General features: G+C 40.2%; 4 protein-coding genes and 1 long non-coding RNA gene across 9 annotated transcripts; 1 reads left to right on the plus strand and 4 right to left on the minus strand.

Moving 5' to 3' along the window:
• Window positions 1–5,665: 5,665 nt before the first annotated feature.
• On the plus strand, window positions 5,666–6,552 carry LOC115725894. Its single transcript, XM_030655551.2, has 2 exons — window positions 5,666–5,883; window positions 6,187–6,552. The coding sequence occupies exons 1-2, from the start codon at window positions 5,742–5,744 to the stop codon at window positions 6,435–6,437; spliced, it is 393 nt and encodes a 130-aa protein (XP_030511411.1). The 5' UTR covers window positions 5,666–5,741; the 3' UTR covers window positions 6,438–6,552.
• Window positions 6,553–6,709: 157 nt separating this feature from the next.
• Window positions 6,710–9,365, minus strand: LOC115725893 (autophagy-related protein 8B-like). Of its 4 annotated transcripts, none has more exons than XM_048276221.1 (6): window positions 9,092–9,365; window positions 8,855–8,962; window positions 8,149–8,204; window positions 8,006–8,058; window positions 7,082–7,200; window positions 6,710–7,007 (listed from the first exon to the last, which is right to left on the minus strand). In XM_048276221.1, the coding sequence occupies exons 1-6, from the start codon at window positions 9,348–9,350 to the stop codon at window positions 6,907–6,909; spliced, it is 696 nt and encodes a 231-aa protein (XP_048132178.1). In that variant the 5' UTR covers window positions 9,351–9,365; the 3' UTR covers window positions 6,710–6,906. The 4 variants fall into 4 exon arrangements, with proteins under 4 accessions (XP_048132178.1, XP_030511409.2, XP_048132179.1 ...); XM_030655549.2 differs by having other exon boundaries at window positions 6,772–7,007; window positions 8,897–8,962; XM_048276222.1 differs by lacking the exon at window positions 8,855–8,962 and having other exon boundaries at window positions 6,772–7,007.
• Window positions 9,366–11,352: 1,987 nt separating this feature from the next.
• LOC115725910 (probable beta-1,3-galactosyltransferase 2) lies at window positions 11,353–14,761 on the minus strand. The gene is made up of 8 exons (XM_030655576.2): window positions 14,461–14,761; window positions 14,279–14,342; window positions 13,049–13,121; window positions 12,836–12,956; window positions 12,051–12,138; window positions 11,832–11,957; window positions 11,622–11,731; window positions 11,353–11,503 (listed from the first exon to the last, which is right to left on the minus strand). Exons 1-8 carry the CDS (start codon window positions 14,759–14,761, stop codon window positions 11,355–11,357), a joined length of 1,032 nt encoding a protein of 343 aa, XP_030511436.2. The 3' UTR covers window positions 11,353–11,354.
• Window positions 14,762–14,815: 54 nt separating this feature from the next.
• Window positions 14,816–15,817, minus strand: LOC125314252. Of its 2 annotated transcripts, none has more exons than XR_007197815.1 (3): window positions 15,732–15,817; window positions 15,184–15,280; window positions 14,816–14,879 (listed from the first exon to the last, which is right to left on the minus strand). It is a non-coding gene; the product is annotated as an uncharacterized LOC125314252 (long non-coding RNA). The 2 variants fall into 2 exon arrangements; XR_007197814.1 differs by having other exon boundaries at window positions 14,820–14,883.
• A 2,377-nt stretch (window positions 15,818–18,194) lies between these two features.
• LOC115725907 (ATP synthase gamma chain, chloroplastic) lies at window positions 18,195–19,722 on the minus strand. Its single transcript, XM_030655570.2, has one exon. It carries the CDS (start codon window positions 19,520–19,522, stop codon window positions 18,401–18,403), a length of 1,122 nt encoding a protein of 373 aa, XP_030511430.1. The 5' UTR covers window positions 19,523–19,722; the 3' UTR covers window positions 18,195–18,400.
• Window positions 19,723–19,931: the final 209 nt, after the last annotated feature.

Below are 19,931 nucleotides of genomic sequence, written 5' to 3' on the forward strand. Positions count from 1 at the left end.
TTGCTCGAGACGTGATCTATGCCGCTTCTCAAATTGAACAGCATGTGGTCTTCTCCTTCGCAATTCACCCTCTTCGCGTCACTAGAAAGGAACCTGAGAACGAGCCAGAGAAGAGACTCATACCAACTGCGGTGGCGGGGACGGGGAAGGTGTGTCGATTAAGTAATGGAGTGAACTTTTCAGAGCTTTTTGGTCTGATGGGGATTAGAGTCGCTTCCTTTGTCTATATATAATGTTGAAGCCGGTCCCCATTGATTGTCAAACCCTAATACAAGCAGCTTCCTCCCGAATTTCCTAGAAATTTCCAGGAGAATTAGAAATTTGGAGTAAATAAGGAACACCCATTTTAAGGATGATGTGTTGGGATCGTGCCTTTAAGAGAGCGGATGTGATTGTTCGATGCGGCATGCCGGTTTCGTGTCAAAGTTCACATGACGACGAACATACTTATTGACTAAGAAAGTGGTCGTGGGAAGTTCTACAGTAATCGGCGGATTTCTTTCGTTACTTGGGGATTTTCTTTCCTTTCGAAGACTTTGAATCCAATGACTAATTTCTCTTGTAGCCTACGTTTTCTACGCGAGGCAGTTGCTGTATGTGACTCCCCATTCAATGACGTAGATAATTTCTATGTTAAAATACGTAAAAAAAAAAAAAAAAACCCCCTTCCCAAACCGTGCTTGCCTTTTATATTGCACACAGCTTTCCCTATGTATACATCCAAAACTCAGTGTCTTCCCTGGAAAGAACTCTAAGAAAAATGGACTACTCAGTCAATGAACCCTAACTTGGGTCTCGTATAACAACGTGGCATGTTGTGCGATGCTGTACCGTGTGCCATGTGATGATTAACTATGGGACAGACGTGTCGGGTAATGTTGCGCCTTGTCGTGCGGTGACGTATCTAATGTGCCGTGTATGCCCGTGCTGTTGACTAATGAGCTTTACTTATTAGCTCACAATCCAAGTTTTGAAGCGACGGAGTTGTATCTTGTTATCCTACAGTAGCGTAAATCATCTCAAAGAACGCATGAGAGTGAGAATTCTAACGTTTGGAAACTAGTTGAGACTTTCAGAGCTAAAGCGGCAAAACCCTAGCCTCGGCAACCTAGTAAAAGCCTTGGTTGCTGGCGGCCAGCCTCCTCTTCTCCTCTCCCTCTCATCTCCACACAACTTCCTTCTTCTATCTCCCGAGAGGGGAGAGTTCGACCTAAATCTCTCCTTCCCTTCCCCTCTTTGTGAGCTTATTCAGTTCCCTGTTTATTTTCATGCTTTCCTCCTGTTTATGAAGCATTTTTCTCCCGATCTAGTCTAGACCCGAAAGTTGTTCACTTCCGTTTTAGAGAGCCTAGTAAAAGCCTCGGTTGTGTTGTTCACTTCCGTTTTAGAGAGCCTAGTAAAAGCCTCAGTTGTGACGCTACCATGACACGTTTCGATTGGCGGGAGTTCTACTCCAAAAGTTTCAAATGTACAAAACTTCTTCATCCAAATTTGGAATTACGCGATTTTTACGCCTTTAGAGAGCTCGTGATCGGTATACTCGCTTATGCATCTTAAGGGAATTTCTCACTCTTTGGAACTTTTGGTCATTTTATTTGTGACAGCATTTTTCTCATTCCTTTTAGGAATTCAATTTAAAAATTTTGACCTTCAATTGCTTATTCGTTTTAATTCCAAGTTACTCGATTCTCGACCCTCGTGAATTGAGTTCTACGAAAATACCCTTAGATGGGGAAAAATCTTGAATTTGATGGAGTTACCTAGATTGGATGCTGGTGATTAGCACATGCGATATCTTATGATCCGACAATCGAATTTTGATGTCTCAAGAGTATCATCGGAAAGCTCTTAACGTATGTTACTCAGTGGAGCTCTCGGATCGGGTTGTAGACAAAATATCCGACGTCGGATCAACCTTAGTCGAACTCGTTCACACCTTCGATGTAAGACTGCAAAATGCGATTGCGAGAGAGAGAGAAAACATGCGGGAGGGCGTCAACAATTTTTAGTGACGTTAAATCCACTTTGGTAAGTCCATGGTTGGAATTTAGACTGTGCAACCAGACCGATTCTACTTGTAAACCGAACGGGGCTGCCTTGGAAATCGATCCGGTTCCCGATTCAAAGTGAAGAACCACCCGAGAATCCGACCGATTGTAATGAATTTGGAACATGTTTCATAAAGCCTAAAAACTCTTTTTTTTTTTATTGACATCTTTCTCTCTATTTCTTTATTTTTTTTCCGTTTTATCCAATCTCACTCAGACACTTCACAACTCTCTCTCTCTCGATCGATCGACCGTGGCTCATCCTTGCTCGTTCAAGCCTCACAACCCTCGATCATTTGCTCTCTAGCCCTCGTTCTTCTTTTACTTTGAACCATCTTATTACGCATGGTATGTTGCTGTAAAAAACGAAACCAAATAAAGGAACAAAAAAAAAAAAAATAGGTTCCCGAGTAAACCTTGAATCGGATCACTCATGGTAGATTCCAATACAAATAAAATAGGCTTTAGGTTTCAAAAAATTGAAAACTGATTTTAATACGATAAGTTTCAAACCCACCCTGAAATCCGACCACCCTTGGTTAGAACAACTTCAGAGACAAATCACGATATTTCTTAAAAAGTACAGAGATTGTTTCGAACGAAAAAGAAAGAAAGAAAGATAAGAGGTGGATCTCGACTTTCGAATAAAAGTACAGGGTACACGGTCTGCATATTCTGTGAAGCAAGCAAGATTCGAGTGAGTCCCAGAGTAAGAGAATCAATGACAAGAACATGCAAACTGTGAATCACGCGACTCCTCAGAAGAGAGGAGAAGAATGAATCGAAACATACTTCGATTCCTGCTACCGCTTTCCACCCAAACCAGTTCAACAAAACCTATGAAGATTGCTCTACGCGGAGACCAGCCCGGACGCGCGCGAGGACTGCAAATGCGTTCGATCCCGATTCCCAGGAGCCGAACTCGGGAACGCGTGCGACTTGCCGTCCATGACAAACCCTGCGTTAGTCAATCAGGCTTTGACACGGACCCGTGCAAGAAAAGTTTCGAGCCATGAGTTCTCGCGCAACATCAGTGCGTCCTAAACTGAATGCATTAATACCAATTAAGTTATAAATCCTTTTTTTTTTGTCAATTCAGTCTTAAGCCCTTTGCATTTATGCGAATTAAGGCATGAACCTTTTATTAGTGCCAATTCAATCATAAATCTTTTGTATTTATGCCAATTAAGTTAATCCAGCTAATTTTGGCCAAAATCGCTGACGTGGACGTCGATTGTCTTACATGGCACGGTTGGCACCGACTTGGACATTTTTTTCATATTATTCTAATATTTTAAATAATTTGTAAGCATTTTTTATAATTTAAAATATTAAAAAATATTAAAAAAAACATCCACGTTAGTGCCAGCCATGCCACGTTGGATAATTGACGTCTATGCCAGCGATTTCCGACCAAATTGGCCGAATTGACTCAATTGGCATAAATACAAAAGATTTAGGACTGAATTGGTATCAATGCAAAATGTTTAGGTTTGAATTGGTATAAAAAAAAATTAGAATTGAATTGGCACTAATACAATAGGTTTAGGACTTTTTTGACACTTTTCTCAATTACTACATTTTCTATGCTTAGCACTAATCGATTGGGTATTTTGGTTCACTATTTATGTTAGCAATTAAAATGCACTATCTCGAGGTAGGAAAGACTTATCCATAACTATATCACGTCAATACGACACATGACATTATTATTCTATATTCCCATAAGCATAGAGAAACTCCTCTTAAAGGCGGAGGTGCGCGATCGGGGAAAGCTCTGCACATACCTACGGATTTTCTTCTCGTTCTTTTATAGAACTTTCACACTTTTAGTTCATGTACTATCACGATCTTTCTAATCAAGTTATCCGTGCGCTTAATTTGTCAAATCAAGTTCTACTTTCTCAAATTTTTCAATCAAGTCCCTCCAACATCAAATCTTAACCAAACTCAATCGACGCGCCCGTCAGACGACACCTAAATATGTTGAATGTCAAATACATGGTTCGTCCACGTGGACATGGTTGGAAAAATATAATCAATCAAGACAACATCGGAGTTTGACATGAATGAAATTCAGCAAATGCATACATCTGAGGAAGCACTTCATCGATGGTGCACGTCAAATGTATTTGGTATCGGGGGGGACTTGATTGGAATGTCTGTAAAAGTAGAAGGACTTGATTAGGAATTTTAAAAGTATGGGGACTCAAAATAGAATAAATGCATGAAAGTACAGGGACAAAAAGTTCAATTTTTCCTTGGAGGCTTCGTTTTCTTGTCTTCGAAGCATACTATGTTCGCACTATAATAACAAATTAACAACACATGCTGATGAAATGGCCTGGGATTTAAAGTCAAATTGGCATCAGATTGACACGAACAAAGACGAAGCTGGTCGCTTTCCAAGGTGGTCAAGTCGGACTTCTTCACATGTTCAGAGTACTCCAAAAGTCCAAATGGCATGGAAGACCAAGCTGTTCTTGGAGCCCACGTTCGTCTCCCTTCTCAAGAAATTCTTGCCCCCCCACCCCCACAAAAGATCAAGATCTTGTGTTGACTGCTGGCACGGTCAACGCTAGGATTCATGTCGCTTCTAAAATTGCTAGCAGATCAATTCGCAGAATCCGATCCAAAAGGTGGTAAGGGTGCGCAAGACGGACAGATTGAACCGGGAACCGTTTGGAATGGACCGAAATGACGACCGGTTCGGTCTGGTTTTGGGCTCCATAAAATTAAAATTGGTGATTTTCGGTCCGGTTCCCAATTCTAAGGGAAACTGGACCGCCTGGACCGATTTTTTTAAATTAATTTTCATTTCTTAAATGTGAATCTAATAATTAACCGATTCCATTTGATTACCCCATAATTGGACTGGACCGGTCCCAAGACCACCTGGTCCGGTTCCCGATCCCAAAAACCGGGAACCGGTCCTTCCGATCCTATTTTCGGTTTATGGGTGTGAGTCCTCTATTAGATTACATTACAAAGAAGTCCATTCTCGTCATGATCAGAAACCGATCACCCCTAATAGATGGCATGAATCGGGATGGATCCAAAATGGATTGAGCGCAAACCATTTTGTACGGCGAGTTCCGCGGCAAACCCAACTCAGCGGCCGGCGCCACCCCAATATGGAAAGCTAACTTTCGAAATCATCTATTCCGGTTTTGCGTATCTAAGTAGCTAGCTGATGTTTTCGCTAAAGCTCATCCACCTCTTCATCTCAGTGACTTTTATAGGCGTTCATTCACCTCACCCCATTTGCAATCTGCTCGAACTGGACCCCAAGACGAGATCAACACTAGAGAAGGATTGATTTTCTGGGGGGTGGATGCCCAATAAACAAGCCAAGAATCGAAGATTCAATTACTCCACCAAACAGCCCTAAGCGCATTAGTTATTCTTAGCACAATAATAAATGGTGAGCTGTCATTTTTTTTTTTCCCCTCTTTTTTGGGATAAGAGGAAGGAACTATGTTATTATATTCAACGGCAGTAAATTTAATTGAATTTAGCCACTTAAAAATTGAAACTTGAGCATACGTTCACTGCATGGATCCCACTTGTGAGAATATTTTATGTGAACGGTACGTGATTAGCTAAGATCATTATAGAAATTATTGCCAAAAGGGAAGGTGGTTCACAACTTGGAAAGGAGTGAGTAGTTGGCAAGTCCTTTTTTAAAAAAAGATGAGAAGGATCAAAGTTGGCGACAGACAGCCTACCCACATGCCTTTCTTACCATCCAAGGCTTTCCTTGCTATGTGCTCCAACCTTATACTAAGATCCCATCACCATTTTCATCAGCAGAGCTCTCATCAGACATCTCCAGGTACTCCTCTCTCTCTCTCTCTCTCTCTCTCTCTCTCTCGTGTTTTAATTTGTAGAAATCTTGAAATTTCAAGCATAAACGGATATAAAACACCTACAAGCCTCCAATACCCGAAAAAGGGTTCAAATTTCTGCACTGTAATGTTTCAGGGAAGTAGGCATTTTGCTGATTGTTTATCTAGACCTAACTCTGAAGCTTAGCAGTTTTTGTTGATTCAATGGTCAAAATACCAGAGAAGGGCTGTTCTTGATTGCCGAGACGTGTTTCAGGAGGAGGGCCTTTTTTTGTGTATTCGACTCGCAGGAAGATTCGAGGAGATGGCTAGCGAAGCGCCGAGCTGGGCTGATCAATGGGGAGCCGGCGGTTTTGGGGCTATGGAGGATGATGGCGCCAAGAAGGACGAAGGGAGCAATCAGAAGAAGGGGGAGTCCAAGGCCGCGTTTACCAAGGCAAAAGCAGCGGCCGCGGCCGGAGCACAGAAGATCAAGAATGGGACATCGAGTAGCATCAAATGGATCAAGAATCAGTGTCAGAAAAAAGGCTCCTCCAAATGAAGAACAAGGCGGTTGTATCCACATTAATGAAGACTGCAAAAACCATTTGTCTCTCAGTATATAGTTGCAGCATCGGCATTGTACCCTCTTTTATGCAGCATAGAAGCTTCAAATTTGTTCCATCAATGTCGCCAACCTCTCTCTCTCTCTCTCTCTCTCTCTCTCTCTCTCTCTCTTCAATTTCACTCTACTTGCAGCAGATCCATTGGTCATAACACATGGTTCCTCTCTCTCTCTTCAATTTCACTCTACTTGCACAGATCCATTGGTCATAACACATGGTTCGTCTTCATAGAAAACAGACCAGTCCAGTTTTCATCAGTCCAAGCAATAGTTACAGACAGATTAAGCAGACGGTATTACTATTAAGAAGAAAAGATAATATCACCTCGAACCTAATCAAACAATGAACTAATGAATCGGCGCATCGACCAATATCTACACTTTCAGGTATCTATACTCGTCCAAGCTACTCTGCACGGAATCCAAAAGAATTTTCTCCGCTGTAAGTCAGGTAAAGAAAGCCATCCTCGTCCTTGAATTCCTCATATATCGCTGACATCAAGGAAGCTGAAACACAAGATCTCAGTCATAGAATCTCAACTTATTAACATATAGCAAGGATGCATTGTGACACTACTTACCAGTAGGAGGTAGAGTGTTCTTGACAAAGATGAACAGAGCCTTCTCAGGACTAAGCTTGATTCTTTTGCGAACAACATAAACAAGCTGCCCTGCAGTTATGTCAGCAGGGACAAGGTATCTGCAATAATCACACGAGGCATATTCTCTTATTATACACAGGATACAGAGCATTCCATATCAATATTTATAGGTAGAACTGGCAAAGGTAAAGTTAAAAGAGAAGAAAATGACACAGTTGTCTGTTCCTTCACATGGTATGCAAATGCAAGATGAGAAGGAACATGACAGGAGGATTTTACTAAGTAAAGAGGCAATTGGATTCAAACTTATTTAAAATAAGCGAGATGATAAGAAAATGATGGAACAATGCTTATCTTGGGTGAACCAATAATTCGTAAATGACATGAAAGTGGTCACGATATTTTATACTAAAACAGAAGAACAGCTAAATTTTTTGTTCATGCTCGCAATATCCACCAGGCTGGCAATGGTCAAACCAGATAAAACAGTATAAATGTACATCACTTGAATCACACAATTCAGACAAAAGCAATTGCAAAGTGATAAGAACTGCTGGTTTTCATATATAATAGTTGTTTATCATTTTGGGTTAAAGTTAATGTTTTAAGCCCGATATGCATAACTAAAAACTGAAGATGCAATTGGGATGCAATGACACAGTTGCTACCTCTTTCTAGTCACCATTTGATAACTATAAATTCGAGAAAAACACATGGACAGAACCATAGCTAGAGTTCCAAAGTTATAAGTTTTTACAAATTCACTGTGTGAAAGAAGTGCATACCGAAAAGGATTACTCAACAGGTCAACCATAAAAATCCCAACACAAACAGAGAAAATGAGGAAGCCATCATGTTTGTGGAAAAGAAAGCAATTGTAACACGAGCACAGGAGCAACTAACTTCCTCTTATCAATGTCAGAGATGTTGCTTCTATCAGCACGCTCCACAATCACCTGCATGGCATATACGATTAGCACACAGTGTCAGAATGCAAAACCAATGAAAGGAGTCAATATCTAGAGGCTTGTTCAAAATATCCTCACAGGTATTCTATCTGGATACTTCTCTCTGATCCTAGCAGCTTCTGCTCGCCTCATTTCTGATATTGGAGAAGTCAACAACTTAAAACCAGAGTGATAAACCCAAGCGAGGCATAGACTGCTATACAATCAAAACCAAGGACTCGCCAATGCATCTTGTGACCGGTCAGAAGCTTTACAAAGGTGGAATGAACAATGAAGCCAAAAATCTATGATCAAAAGGACACACACACACACACACAAAAAAAGAGAAAAGTATCTACGGCTTTACTTCGACACATCATATAAAGAAATGGACTGCCCGCAGCAAACCTCACGTTCCTTCACTTAACTAAGAAATCTCTCCATTAAAACCATCCACGTAACCATACCCACCAATTCAAATTCATCAGAAGAAAATTATTCCAGGGAAAGAACTTCGAAATCAGTACAGTCCAAGCCTTAATTACTCCAGCTGGGAATGAAATACCAATCACATGCCAGCACGGGAAACCCCACCCGGTATAATCTGAGCAAGTGAGGTTTCAACCTCAGCATATCCATTCTAATTGTGCTCATCTAAATTACTAACTACTGATCCCTAAAACCCACAATTCAGCGTCAGTAAGTAGCAGTAACCAGTACTTCAAGAAATCCAAAGCATTCTCAAACCTCAATTCAGCAAAAGGGAAACCAGTAGCACGTACGAAAGGAATTATGTGAAAATAACTAAGCAGGGAGGGGGGATTTGTGGAGGGGGTCGACAACAGACCAAAGGGGCGTTGAAGTTTGAAATCGCTATTGGCCATATCAGCTGCTGCCCAACTGCGATCACTCCCTGAGAATTCCGAACGACAAATCATGAACGCAACCCAGAAAGCCAAAAGCTACGGATACTACAAAACAGGGCGTCTTAGATAAATTTGAAAAAACCAAGAAGAAAGAAAAAAAAAGAAAGGAACTTTACCGAAGAGGGGACAAAAGAAGGCGAGACTGGAGATGGGAATGAGGAGAGCAGAGCAGAACAAGAGATGGGTTGGACTCAAACGACTGACAGATTGGGAGGAACAAAAGGACGGGAGACGATTGCACGCGCTTATCGGCACGCAGAGGCAAAAATTATGGTTTTCTCCGGGGAACCGAAGGACAGGGTCCTGGCAATTTCTAATGGCGACAGAAATTGACCGGCGCTCGTTTCCGTTGCGAACACGTAACTCTGTATTCATATGTATGTTGATAGCGAAAGGTGTTTGTTCTTGCTCAAGCAGTCGGTGAGTGTCACGCACACTCGCTGGCTCTGGCGATGCAATCTCTAAGCCGGCTCATTTCAGAATGATGTCTTGATGATAACTTTGAATCCATTGCAACGACACCACACCAGAACACAGATTTTTCACAACACTTATCTGACGAAATAATACCATTTTCATATTGCGCATTCCTTCTCACACTTTATATGTGGCAGTAATTTGAGAAAACCGCCAAAATAGCCATTAACCTTTTAATTATGTCGATTTAGTCATAATGCTTTTCATATTTTGTCAATTGAATTTATCCGGTTAATTTTGATTGGAAATCACTTACGTGAAAGCTGGACCATCGTACGTAGCATGACCGACGCCGACGTAGACATTTTTCAATTAATATTTTTCTAATTTTTGGTTCTTTTCTTCTTCTTTTTTAATCTCTCTTTACTTTTTCTTTTCTTTTCTTTTTTTACTGAGGTTAGCAAGGATCGCCGACCAACCCTCGCTAGCCACAAGCTAGGGTGTCGCAATATGCTAGATACGGGCGAGGGGTCGCGCGCCCTCACTTCAGCCGGCAAGGGCATCAAGCGAGGGCCGAGACGCCCTCACCCAGCATTGGCGAGGGTCGGCCAATGATCCTTCCCGGCCTAGAAGCTATTTTTTGTGGCTAGTTTATTTTTTGTAAATCAAATACCGAAAAATCTGAAAAAAAATATTTTCCTAGAAGCTATTTTTCGTGAAATAAATGAATCCTGGTTATATTTCCGACCACCTTGGGGAGATGCGAGATGGGACCTGCCACTGCCTCACTACCTAATGAAACAAATCACCAGTTGACTTGTGTGGACACATCAAAACAAATCAATGAATGTTGCGAAGAACAAGCCATCAAACAAAATAATAAACAATTAAGTGAATTAATTGGACACCGAATTTATGTGGCTTGATTGATGAGACCTACTCTATAAGGAGAGCAATGTACGAGCAATGCGATAGAGATTGAAACCATATTCCAGGCGTTCAAACAATCTCGGTAGTTCACAATCTCTACCGACACCCAATAGTATTTAGCTATTGCAAATTTCTCACGAAACAATCTTCAATCTCGCAATAAAATTCACAAATATTATCACAAGATTTACAGGCTTCGAAAACAATCTGCAATCTCGCAATGAAATCCATAAATGTTATCACAAGATTTACAGGCTTCCAAAACAATCTTCAATCTCAAAACACTTGCAAGTTCTTCGGGATGTAATTCACGAGCACGCAGTACAATTCATTATTACAGCCAAATGCTTCTCTGCTCACCGAGAGCCAAAACCAACGCCCACATTTTTATATGGATCCAAAGTAGGAAGCCCTTTTCATGAAACTTACTCGAACCGACAAAATCCACTTGAATCGGGCTTCCTTTACGAACTCAAACTCGGATCCTTGAGCTCAAGCATCCCGAGTAACGAATTTACGGACCATGGCACGACGAAAACTTGTTCCTCGTAAAACTAATATAAAGTTTGACATTATGAGGTTTTGTGGGATTACAGTCAACCGTTTTAAAAGTTTAAACGGTTGGATAAAAGAGTGATTTTATTATTATTTTAATATTTTATTAGACATAGTGTTAGGGAAAAACTAAAAGCCAATTACAACTTGTTAAGACAGTGCATTAGCGAATGGATATTAACAAGTACCCCTAAACATATCTTGTTACGAAACAAAATAAATATGGACCACACATCAGTGAGTTAAAATAGGACCAATTACTCACTTAGGTTACGTTTCTTGCAAAGTTCATACGGAGTTTAACTATATGTTACGAAAAAGTAAACGCCGTCACGACTGTTATCGACACAAACCGTAAATGAATATATGACAATCGGAAATTGGTCGTCCAGGAAAAACTTAGATCGTGTTTATTTCGAGAAAAATTAATTTCATGATAAATTGAAATGTTTCAAATATGTAAATGACACACCGGCTTCAGAAGCTGGTACTCCACAATGCATCCTCGTCCTCTCCACAGAGCTCGTGAACTTCCTTCACCCTCTCCACGGAGCTGCATATCCCGCTGCATCTCCAATCAAACGACGCCGCGCAGGTCGACCCGGCTATCGCCTTCCACTCGCAATCTGAAAACGAAATCATTCATTTATTATTTTCGTTATTATCGATAAGTGACAGACTTAGTCGATGAGGGCACGGCTGTTATTTAATTTTAATATGATCATGCATTGTTTAGTTAATCACCCGGTGGAGTTCCGCAGCAGAGCCGGCGGTCGTCGACGTGCTCGACGTCTAAGCCAATGATCCAAGACCCAAGCGAAACGTCCTCGTTTGCGTATTTGTGCAACACATCACTACGAGAATAAATTGAAAAAAAATAAAGAAATTGGTCGATTTTTTCCGGAAAATTAATCAAATTAGAAAAACATAAATATTATTGAATAGCAAGCTTACTGATTTGTGGATATATAAGAAGCCAAATCCTTTGAAATTGCATATAATTGTCCCGTCGCATGGCGAAAGTAATTGTTGCCCATGTCACCAAACTTCCAAAACTCTGGTTCGTGATATTTCACTCCTCTTTTCCCATAAAAAAAAAAGGGTTTAAAACTTTAGAAAATTCAGTAGGAAATTGACTTAGAAAATAAAAAAATTGTAATTCAATGAACTTACTTTCTAGCAAGAACGGGGCCTGACTTCATGCAACCAACGTAAACACGAGGTTTCCAACGATGTCCTGCAAGAATCATGCCAAGTGTCGCTGCACCAAAAGCGAGCCGAGTTAGATTGTGTGCTATATCAAAAGGGTGAACGACAGAGCTGGCTCAATCCGATAATCGAACCGAACCGAACCGAACCGAACCGAATCGGTCTTACCAAATCAGTTTGCATAGAGACCGCTCCGGTTCGCGATTCTTGGCATTGGACCGACCGAGGCCGGTTCCCAAGTAGAACGGGTTTTGAACCGATTTCAAGGCCAGTTCTACCCTTGAATCGGTTTTAAATCAAATCCTACAAGTGTCTTAATTGGAGACTGTTGCCAAAAATAGTGAGGTTGGAACCGATTTCAAGGCCAATTCTATACTTGAACTGGTTTTAAATCAAATCGTGCATGTATCTTAATCGGAGACTATTGCCAAAAATAATGGGGTTAAGCATTCCAACGTAAGCATGCCATAGCTATGTCAAAATTAAGAATTTTTTGCGAAGTAATGCGCGTGATAGAGCAATTAAATTATAAATGAAACAAACGAAAAAAAAAAAAAGTTAGGCCAATTCCATTGTCCACCGATTCGGCTCTCAATTCGAAAAATTAGGAATTAGCTCCGATTGGGTAGGTTTTAGATTCCCGATCTGGAATTGATCACCCCAATCAAACAGTAGACGATATTCTTACGAAAATCAAAACCTGTGGATTATCTTCCAATTCAAGAATAATTAGTAAGTGATTTATTTACCTAAGTTGACGTGAACATCGTCATCCACTTTGATGTAGAACTCGGCATCCCACAACGAGACGGCGGTGGCAAAATATTTCTTTGTCTTGGCTGATAATTCTAGGTAGGCCTCAACATGATCCTGCCCGAATAAACATTGTAATAATCAAGAAGATTAACTAAATAAATAAATAAAATATGGAGATTAATATTTGATTAGAAGTTGAGTAATACCAGTCTCAAAAGGTCACCGTAAAGTTTTTCTTCCTCGTCGACAGCTTGATCCAAAGCACCACCGGGTTTCATACTATTAACCAAAATAAAATTCATTAGGGTTAAAAAAATGTACCATTAATATAACATTTATTAGGGACAGAAAATATACCGCTAATTAAAACAAAACGAAATTTAGATATAATTAGAACAGTTTGCGGTGGTCCTACAGATTATCTCTCCAATTACATATTTCTCGTTTAGGCTTGGGCCAATATCCTCAAACTTAATCAACGACACTAATAGGAAAGAACGACATTTAGGCATAGCGATTTGCCAAAAAATTCTAACCGACCCTACAAGGATGCAACGCGAAAGCTACTCGAATTTGGCTATCATGCTACTTGAGTTCAAAAAAATTATTTTTGGATTTAGGTAGCTCGATTGATATAGAGATCAAGAAGTAGGGAACTCAAGTAAATTTTTTTGAGCTCGTCAAAGTTATTTGTTTCTCAATTAATGTGGGATTATTGACAAATGAATTATACTTATACGAATGTTCATTTTCATTGCACTTTCAAAACTTTAGGTGAAGGTCGATTTTGTGATTGAAGTAACTCTTTAATAATCAAGTCGAGACGAGTTGTGTACAAACTTTTTGTTAGAAGATATCCTATTGTTCTTTTGCATTGGAAGGGCCATAAATAAAGTATTACCTTGGTTACTTAACAACATCCTATTTATGACATATCCGTTTTATTTCTGTAAATTCTTATCTCAACGTATGCAAATTACTTTAAAAATATATATATGATAAATGTATGTATTTATTCTTTGCTCAACGAAAAAAAGATGAGTATATTGAAAGTCCTAAATCTTATTATAGAAGTGCAATTGAGGTCTAAAACTTTCAAAATGTGCAATCAAGTCTTAAAACTCGTCGTGGAAATGCAAGTGAGCCGTACAACTTGCAAAAAGTGCAATTGAGTCCTAAAACTTTCAAAAAGTGCAATTAAGTGTTAAAATTATCAAGTTGGCGCAATCAAATCCTTAAACTTGTTATTATTTTTTGTTTGTCAAGTTGGACGAAGTTACTGAAAGGATTTGATTGCACCAACTTGACAAGTTTTAGGACTTAATTGTGCTTTTTGAAAGCTTTAAGACTCAATTTACAGTTTGATGACAAGTTTTGAGACTTCCATATATAATAATAATAGTAATAATAATAAAATATGAGATCAAGAATGTCACCTGCGACCAACTACAAAGCGCATGACTATACCCTTCTCTTTTTCCAACTTCTTTCTCTTCTCCCCTGCCATTGTTAATTCCACTCATCAAGTTATGGATTGCCCAACAGATGAAGCATTTCATCAAAGTGAACATAACCCAAAACGTGAACATTAACGCGAAAAATCAATTCACGCATTTACCTTGTGGCATCCACGTTTCGCGAACCGAATCTCTTCGCCTTCTAGTACTGAAGCCGGTATTTATTCCGATGACCATGAAATACTTATCGGCTTTCGCCGATTTCGCGGTATCCGAATTCACCGAATTTGGAGATCCGTCCCCCATGGTCTCTTGTTTTGCCTTCGCCATCGCCAATTTTTTCTCTAACTCCGCGATGGTCTGATCTGTCGTCCTGCAATTAATGAAAGGTTCAAGGTTTAGTAAAGCTAATCCAAATATTAGTTCATTCACGCGAGGATTTGTCGAAAAAATTGAATGCATGAAATGCGAAAAAGCGAAAATAGAAAAATGAGAAACTAAGCTGAATTACTTACATTTCGGATTGCTTGCTGATCATCAATGTGTCCGCTCGGCTGCTATTGCTTAGATGATTTATGACCTTTCTTGTGCATAAGAAATTGAAAAATTCATCACTCGAAGAAGGTTTGGAAATTAAATCGACATTATTATTCCGCGCGCATAATTAAAAGTCTGCTAAAATCTCCCTTTAAGATAACACCAGATTTTCGCTCGAAGATTATTAAAAACGCATTCCTAGTAATAGATGAACACTAATGAAAAAATGATACTTTGGAGGTCCTTTTTTTTTAGATTAATTTCTCAATATTACCCAAATCACAATTTTACCCTTTATTAAATTCTGTTTTTTAAACTCTTTTTTTGCATAATTTATGTAAACTCACCGGATTCTTATTGCAGCCTATAGAGACCTTTACTTGAGGCTTGGGCTCAGCCAAGGCTGTGCTTTTTCTGCCTTTACTTGGAGGCATCATCCATATTCTAGGCACAAATTGTCTCTGATGAGTTAGCATTTGGCAAGAGGTGAGAAAATTGCTACTCATTCATAGCATGTAAATAAAAGGAGAGACATTAAAATTTATTTTGCGGTATTAAAATGTTTACATACATAAATGAATATATCAAATCAAATTGTCCATGGACTCTTTGTTCTATTTAACAATCCGACATGATACGAGAACGATGCTCCGTTAGGTATTTAACGAAAAGTCCCTCATTTTTTCCGTTACTTTACTGCGAAAGCTCGCATAAACAGTTACCATGCGCGAAATTGAGAATCGATTTCAAAGCGATGGACCTCTCACGTTCGCTTTCGTGTATATTTAAATTATTTATCGAAAAGAAAATCGTCACCTCAAACAAATTAAGGCGGTTCTTCTTTTTAAAAAAAATCCGAGAAAGTATTTTTCTTGAAAAAGGGGGAAGAAAGTACCTGTTGGTGATGGACATTCCAACTAGAAAACTGACTAGGCAAAGGAAGAACACACACGTCCTTGTGATCATCACCTTGGAATTAGCTGAATCCCCCAATCCTCTGCTCTTCATTGACATTCTTTATTTTTATTTTCTCCCTCCTTCGCTCCTAGATTTTCAATTTCATCCCGGAACGAAATTGAAAGGAAGCGAAAGAGAGAAACAAAAAATTAGAAACCCTAAAATCTCTTGAAAAGGGAAAATTAACAGCAGATGTTCTTCCTCGAGATGTGAAGAAGAAGACCCTCCAACCGGTTCTCAAGCGTTAGAAGTTTGTGCTTTTAATGGGACATTGATGAACATTTTTTATTTTTATTTTCTCAGTTATGTTGCATGGCAATTACTCTACTTGAGATTTGGCAAGTAATAAGTTCATTAATCTTTAATTGCATCTTGTGGAAAAAAAATTGTCTAGAAAGTCCTAAACATATTGCATTGTTGCCAATTCAGTCATAAATATTTTAATTTTAAAAATTCAATCCTAAAAAATTTTTACGTTTTGTTAATTGAGTCCATCCGGCAAATTTTGTCTAGAAATAGTTAACGTGGATGTTAGCCAATCAATGTGGCACGGCCTCAGCCAAAGTGAAGAAATTTTAATAATATCTTAATGGATTCCTGAATTTTTTATTTTTTATTTTCTTTTCATTTTTTCTTTACTATGACCGGTGAGGGTCGCCTAGCCCTCACCGGCCACGGGGCAAGGGTCGTCGAGCACTTGCTAGCTACAGGCGAGACAGCCTTTCCCAAATTTGGGTGAGACCGACCTCGTTGGAGCAACCCTCACCTAGTGACTCGTGAGGGCTCCGATGACACTTACTGGCCACAACAAAAAAAAAAGTGAGGAATAAAGGGAAAGAAAGTATAAAGAAAAAAAAATTGAAAACATTATTACCACACTACAAAATTGTTCCACGTCGGTGTCGGCGGGCGGCCAGCATCCACTTCGGCGATTCCCGACCAAGATTGGCCAGATAGACTCAACCGGCAAAACTTGAAAAGGTTTAGGACTGAATTGACAAAATTAAATGGTATATGACTGAATTGGCAAAAATACAATATGTTTAGGACTTTTCGGACAATTTTTCCGCATCTCATGTTTATCAAGTCATCTCAGTCTAGATCACGTTTTAATTTTTAAACAGATCATTAGTTCAGCGTAGCAAAAACTTTTTACCCTTTATTACAAAGGAAAATATACTACTAAGCTTTCATTCGAAATGGCATACGAATTATACGATTGCATCAATTTCACGCTTTATATGATAAGATCGTTTGTCCACGGTCATATATGACCCTCGATTTTTTTAAATTAAAAAAAAAAATTGGAGAATTTCAGTTTAGTACACGGCCATATTTTCCCCTATTTAACAAGAGGAAATTTCCGGCGACCGGAGATAAAAGAAAATATCGCCCTTTAATAAACTAGATGATAAAAGAAAATATTTCCCTTTAACCATATTTAATGTAAGTTTTCTTTAGTAGCTGAATAATTCAAGTAACGCATGGATAAATTTCGTTTCTACTTTTTATTGAACGGAGTTTATTTAAGTTGTTTAGAGTTGAAGTCATTTTTTTCCTATTTTAGGTGGCGATAATTACAAATTTTACCTGAAAAAATTACAAAGATATATATGAAAATTTAGTAAAAAAAAGTTTTACATGAGATTCCCTTGGGACCACCCCTGCCCTGATGGTGCAATAGATATTTTCCACACGCGGTTGTGGAGAGCGTTTTTGTCCTCATTTGATTCACCTTTGAAATTGGATTATTCTTTGAGTGTTAATCCAATTAGCATGATTTTTATGTTTGGATAGAAACAATCTTGGGAATGGATCTTGCAAGCATGGAAATTTTTTTAGAATTCTTCTCATTCCTTGAGTAAATTAATCTCATAAATTGGACCAAGCAAGGCCTAATTGTTCAAAAAGGCTGCAAAAAAAAAAAAAAAAAAACCACGGCCGAGCATCGATTTGGTTCGTCGAGGGACGGATCGTTCTTGAGTTGCAACGGGGTCGTGACTCCTTGCATTTTTTTTTTTTCGAAAAACCAATGAAAACTATCATAACACACGGAAGCATTACATATTTTACGATCAACGGGCGATATTTTCTCTCTCTCTCTCTCTCTTTTTATGGCGATCGAGGGGTTGAGGATCAGTTCCCTAAGGATCTTTAGAAACATCCCTCGTTGGTTGGAACTCCTACAGCTTTCTGAAGCTAAAAGCAGTATCGTGAAAAGCATTGTGCAAACTCTTATTTTGTATCTAAAGTAAGCTCCAGAGATTGTCGCTTGGTTAATCTTTTTTTTTTTTTTTTCAGACAAAGCTAGAGGTAAACACATAGATTCTGTTTTTCAGATAAAGCTAGAGGTACTAATACATGGACTTGATGAGATGCGAGTTAAGTAATACGCGATTTCAATCCTCATTCGTGCGCAGAGTTTATACGGAAATTCGGAGAATTACAACAAAAATCGGCCTTGTTTATCTGCAAGTCCTGGATCAAACCATATCTGAATGAATGAAGAAGAGGGTCTTTTCTCTTAGCATGCTTGAACGTACCTACACGAATAAGAGCACCAGTTTGGGTCGCTGAAGGAACCGGTTTGAATCTTTCGTTATCGCTCTAGGAGAGAGCATTGGCACCAGCAACGATCTCCAGTATCTCACCGGTGATCTTGGCTTGGCGCTGTCTGTTGTACACCCTGGAGAGCGTCTTCTTCAGTTCCGAAGCATTGTCGGTGGCGTTGCTCATGGCGCTCATCCTGGAGGCGAGCTCGCTGGCCAGAGACTCCTGAAGCGCCCTCAGGATCTGGCTGTTGAGGTACAGGGGCAACAAGGCATCGAGAATCTGAACCGGGTCTTGCTCGAACTGCAAGATGGGCGAGAAGTCGACCGTTTCCGTCCTGATCATGTCTCTCTCTACGGTCAACTTGCCCTCCCTGGTGGTCAGCCTGAAGAACTCATCGTCGGCCGCGTCCACACAGTTCCCATTCAAGTCGCAGATCTCACCCTTGGGCGAGAGAGGCAGGAGGGTGTGGATCACCGGGTCGGATTTCACCAGGGACACGAACTTGGTATAGAGGAGCTCCACTTTATCGACTTCCTCACTGACGAATAGCGAGAAAACATCATCGGCGATGGCCTGAGCTTCCTTCGCGGTCGGCAGCGAACCGCCCTCAAGGAACTTGTCGACAGGAATGTAAGGCCTCCTTAGGAAATAGGCATTGCCCTTTTTGCCAACGCTGATCACAGTGTAGTTGAGGCCGAGATCCTTGAGCTCGGCGATCCTCGCCTCGGCCTTCTTGATGATGTTGTTGTTGAAAGCGCCGCAGAGGCCCCGATCGCCGGTGACGACCACCAGGGCGACCTTCTTGACAGGCCTCACGTTGGTGAGCGGCACATCGATGTCCTCGGTCTGGAGTTGCTCATTGATGTTGTAGAGAACTTCGACCAGTGTCTCTGAGAAGGGTCTTCCATTGACAACAGCTTCCTGGGCTCTCCTGACCTTGGCAGCCGCCACAAGCTTCATGGCCTCAGTGATCTTCTGGGTGTTCTTGACCGAGTCGATGCGGTCCCGGAGCTCTCGGAGATTGCACTGAATCGGGGCCGCCGAGTTGGCTCTAGATGGGTTCCCAGAGGAAGGGAGCTGGACGAATGAGCCGACAGAGGAGCGGAAGGAGAGCGAAGAAGCGTCGGAAATAGAAGGCTTCGAGGACACCCACATTGTCAGATTGGAGGAAGACATGTTCTTAACTAGTTTTCCAGGTGAGGAGAAGGGAGTTTGGCAATGTGGGTACGAGTTCTCTTCAGATGAATCCTTTCTTTCTGCTCAAAGGCTTATCTTCAATGTGTCCAATTTAGTGTTTCTGGTAAATGGAAGAAGAGAGAATGAGTGGAGGGAGAGGGAGAGAGCGGATGAGGTTTTGGGATAAGGTTTTTGACTCGTGTGAGATTGGATGGGGAGTGTAATTTAGTGCATTTCCTATCACCAATTCCTTGTGGGGTCCAATTGAATCTTTTGAGTGGTGGATAATTTGCTTGCTCAGCTATTTATTTTGGCCATGGAAATAAGTAAACTAAGATCTTATGCGGGACAGATCCGATGATTCCCAGAGCAGAAAAAAGGGCATATGCGGCTAAACGACTGAGATTCT

The sequence above is a fragment of the Rhodamnia argentea genome, chromosome 3 (assembly GCF_020921035.1).
Source record: "Rhodamnia argentea isolate NSW1041297 chromosome 3, ASM2092103v1, whole genome shotgun sequence".
NCBI lineage: Eukaryota > Viridiplantae > Streptophyta > Magnoliopsida > Myrtales > Myrtaceae > Rhodamnia > Rhodamnia argentea.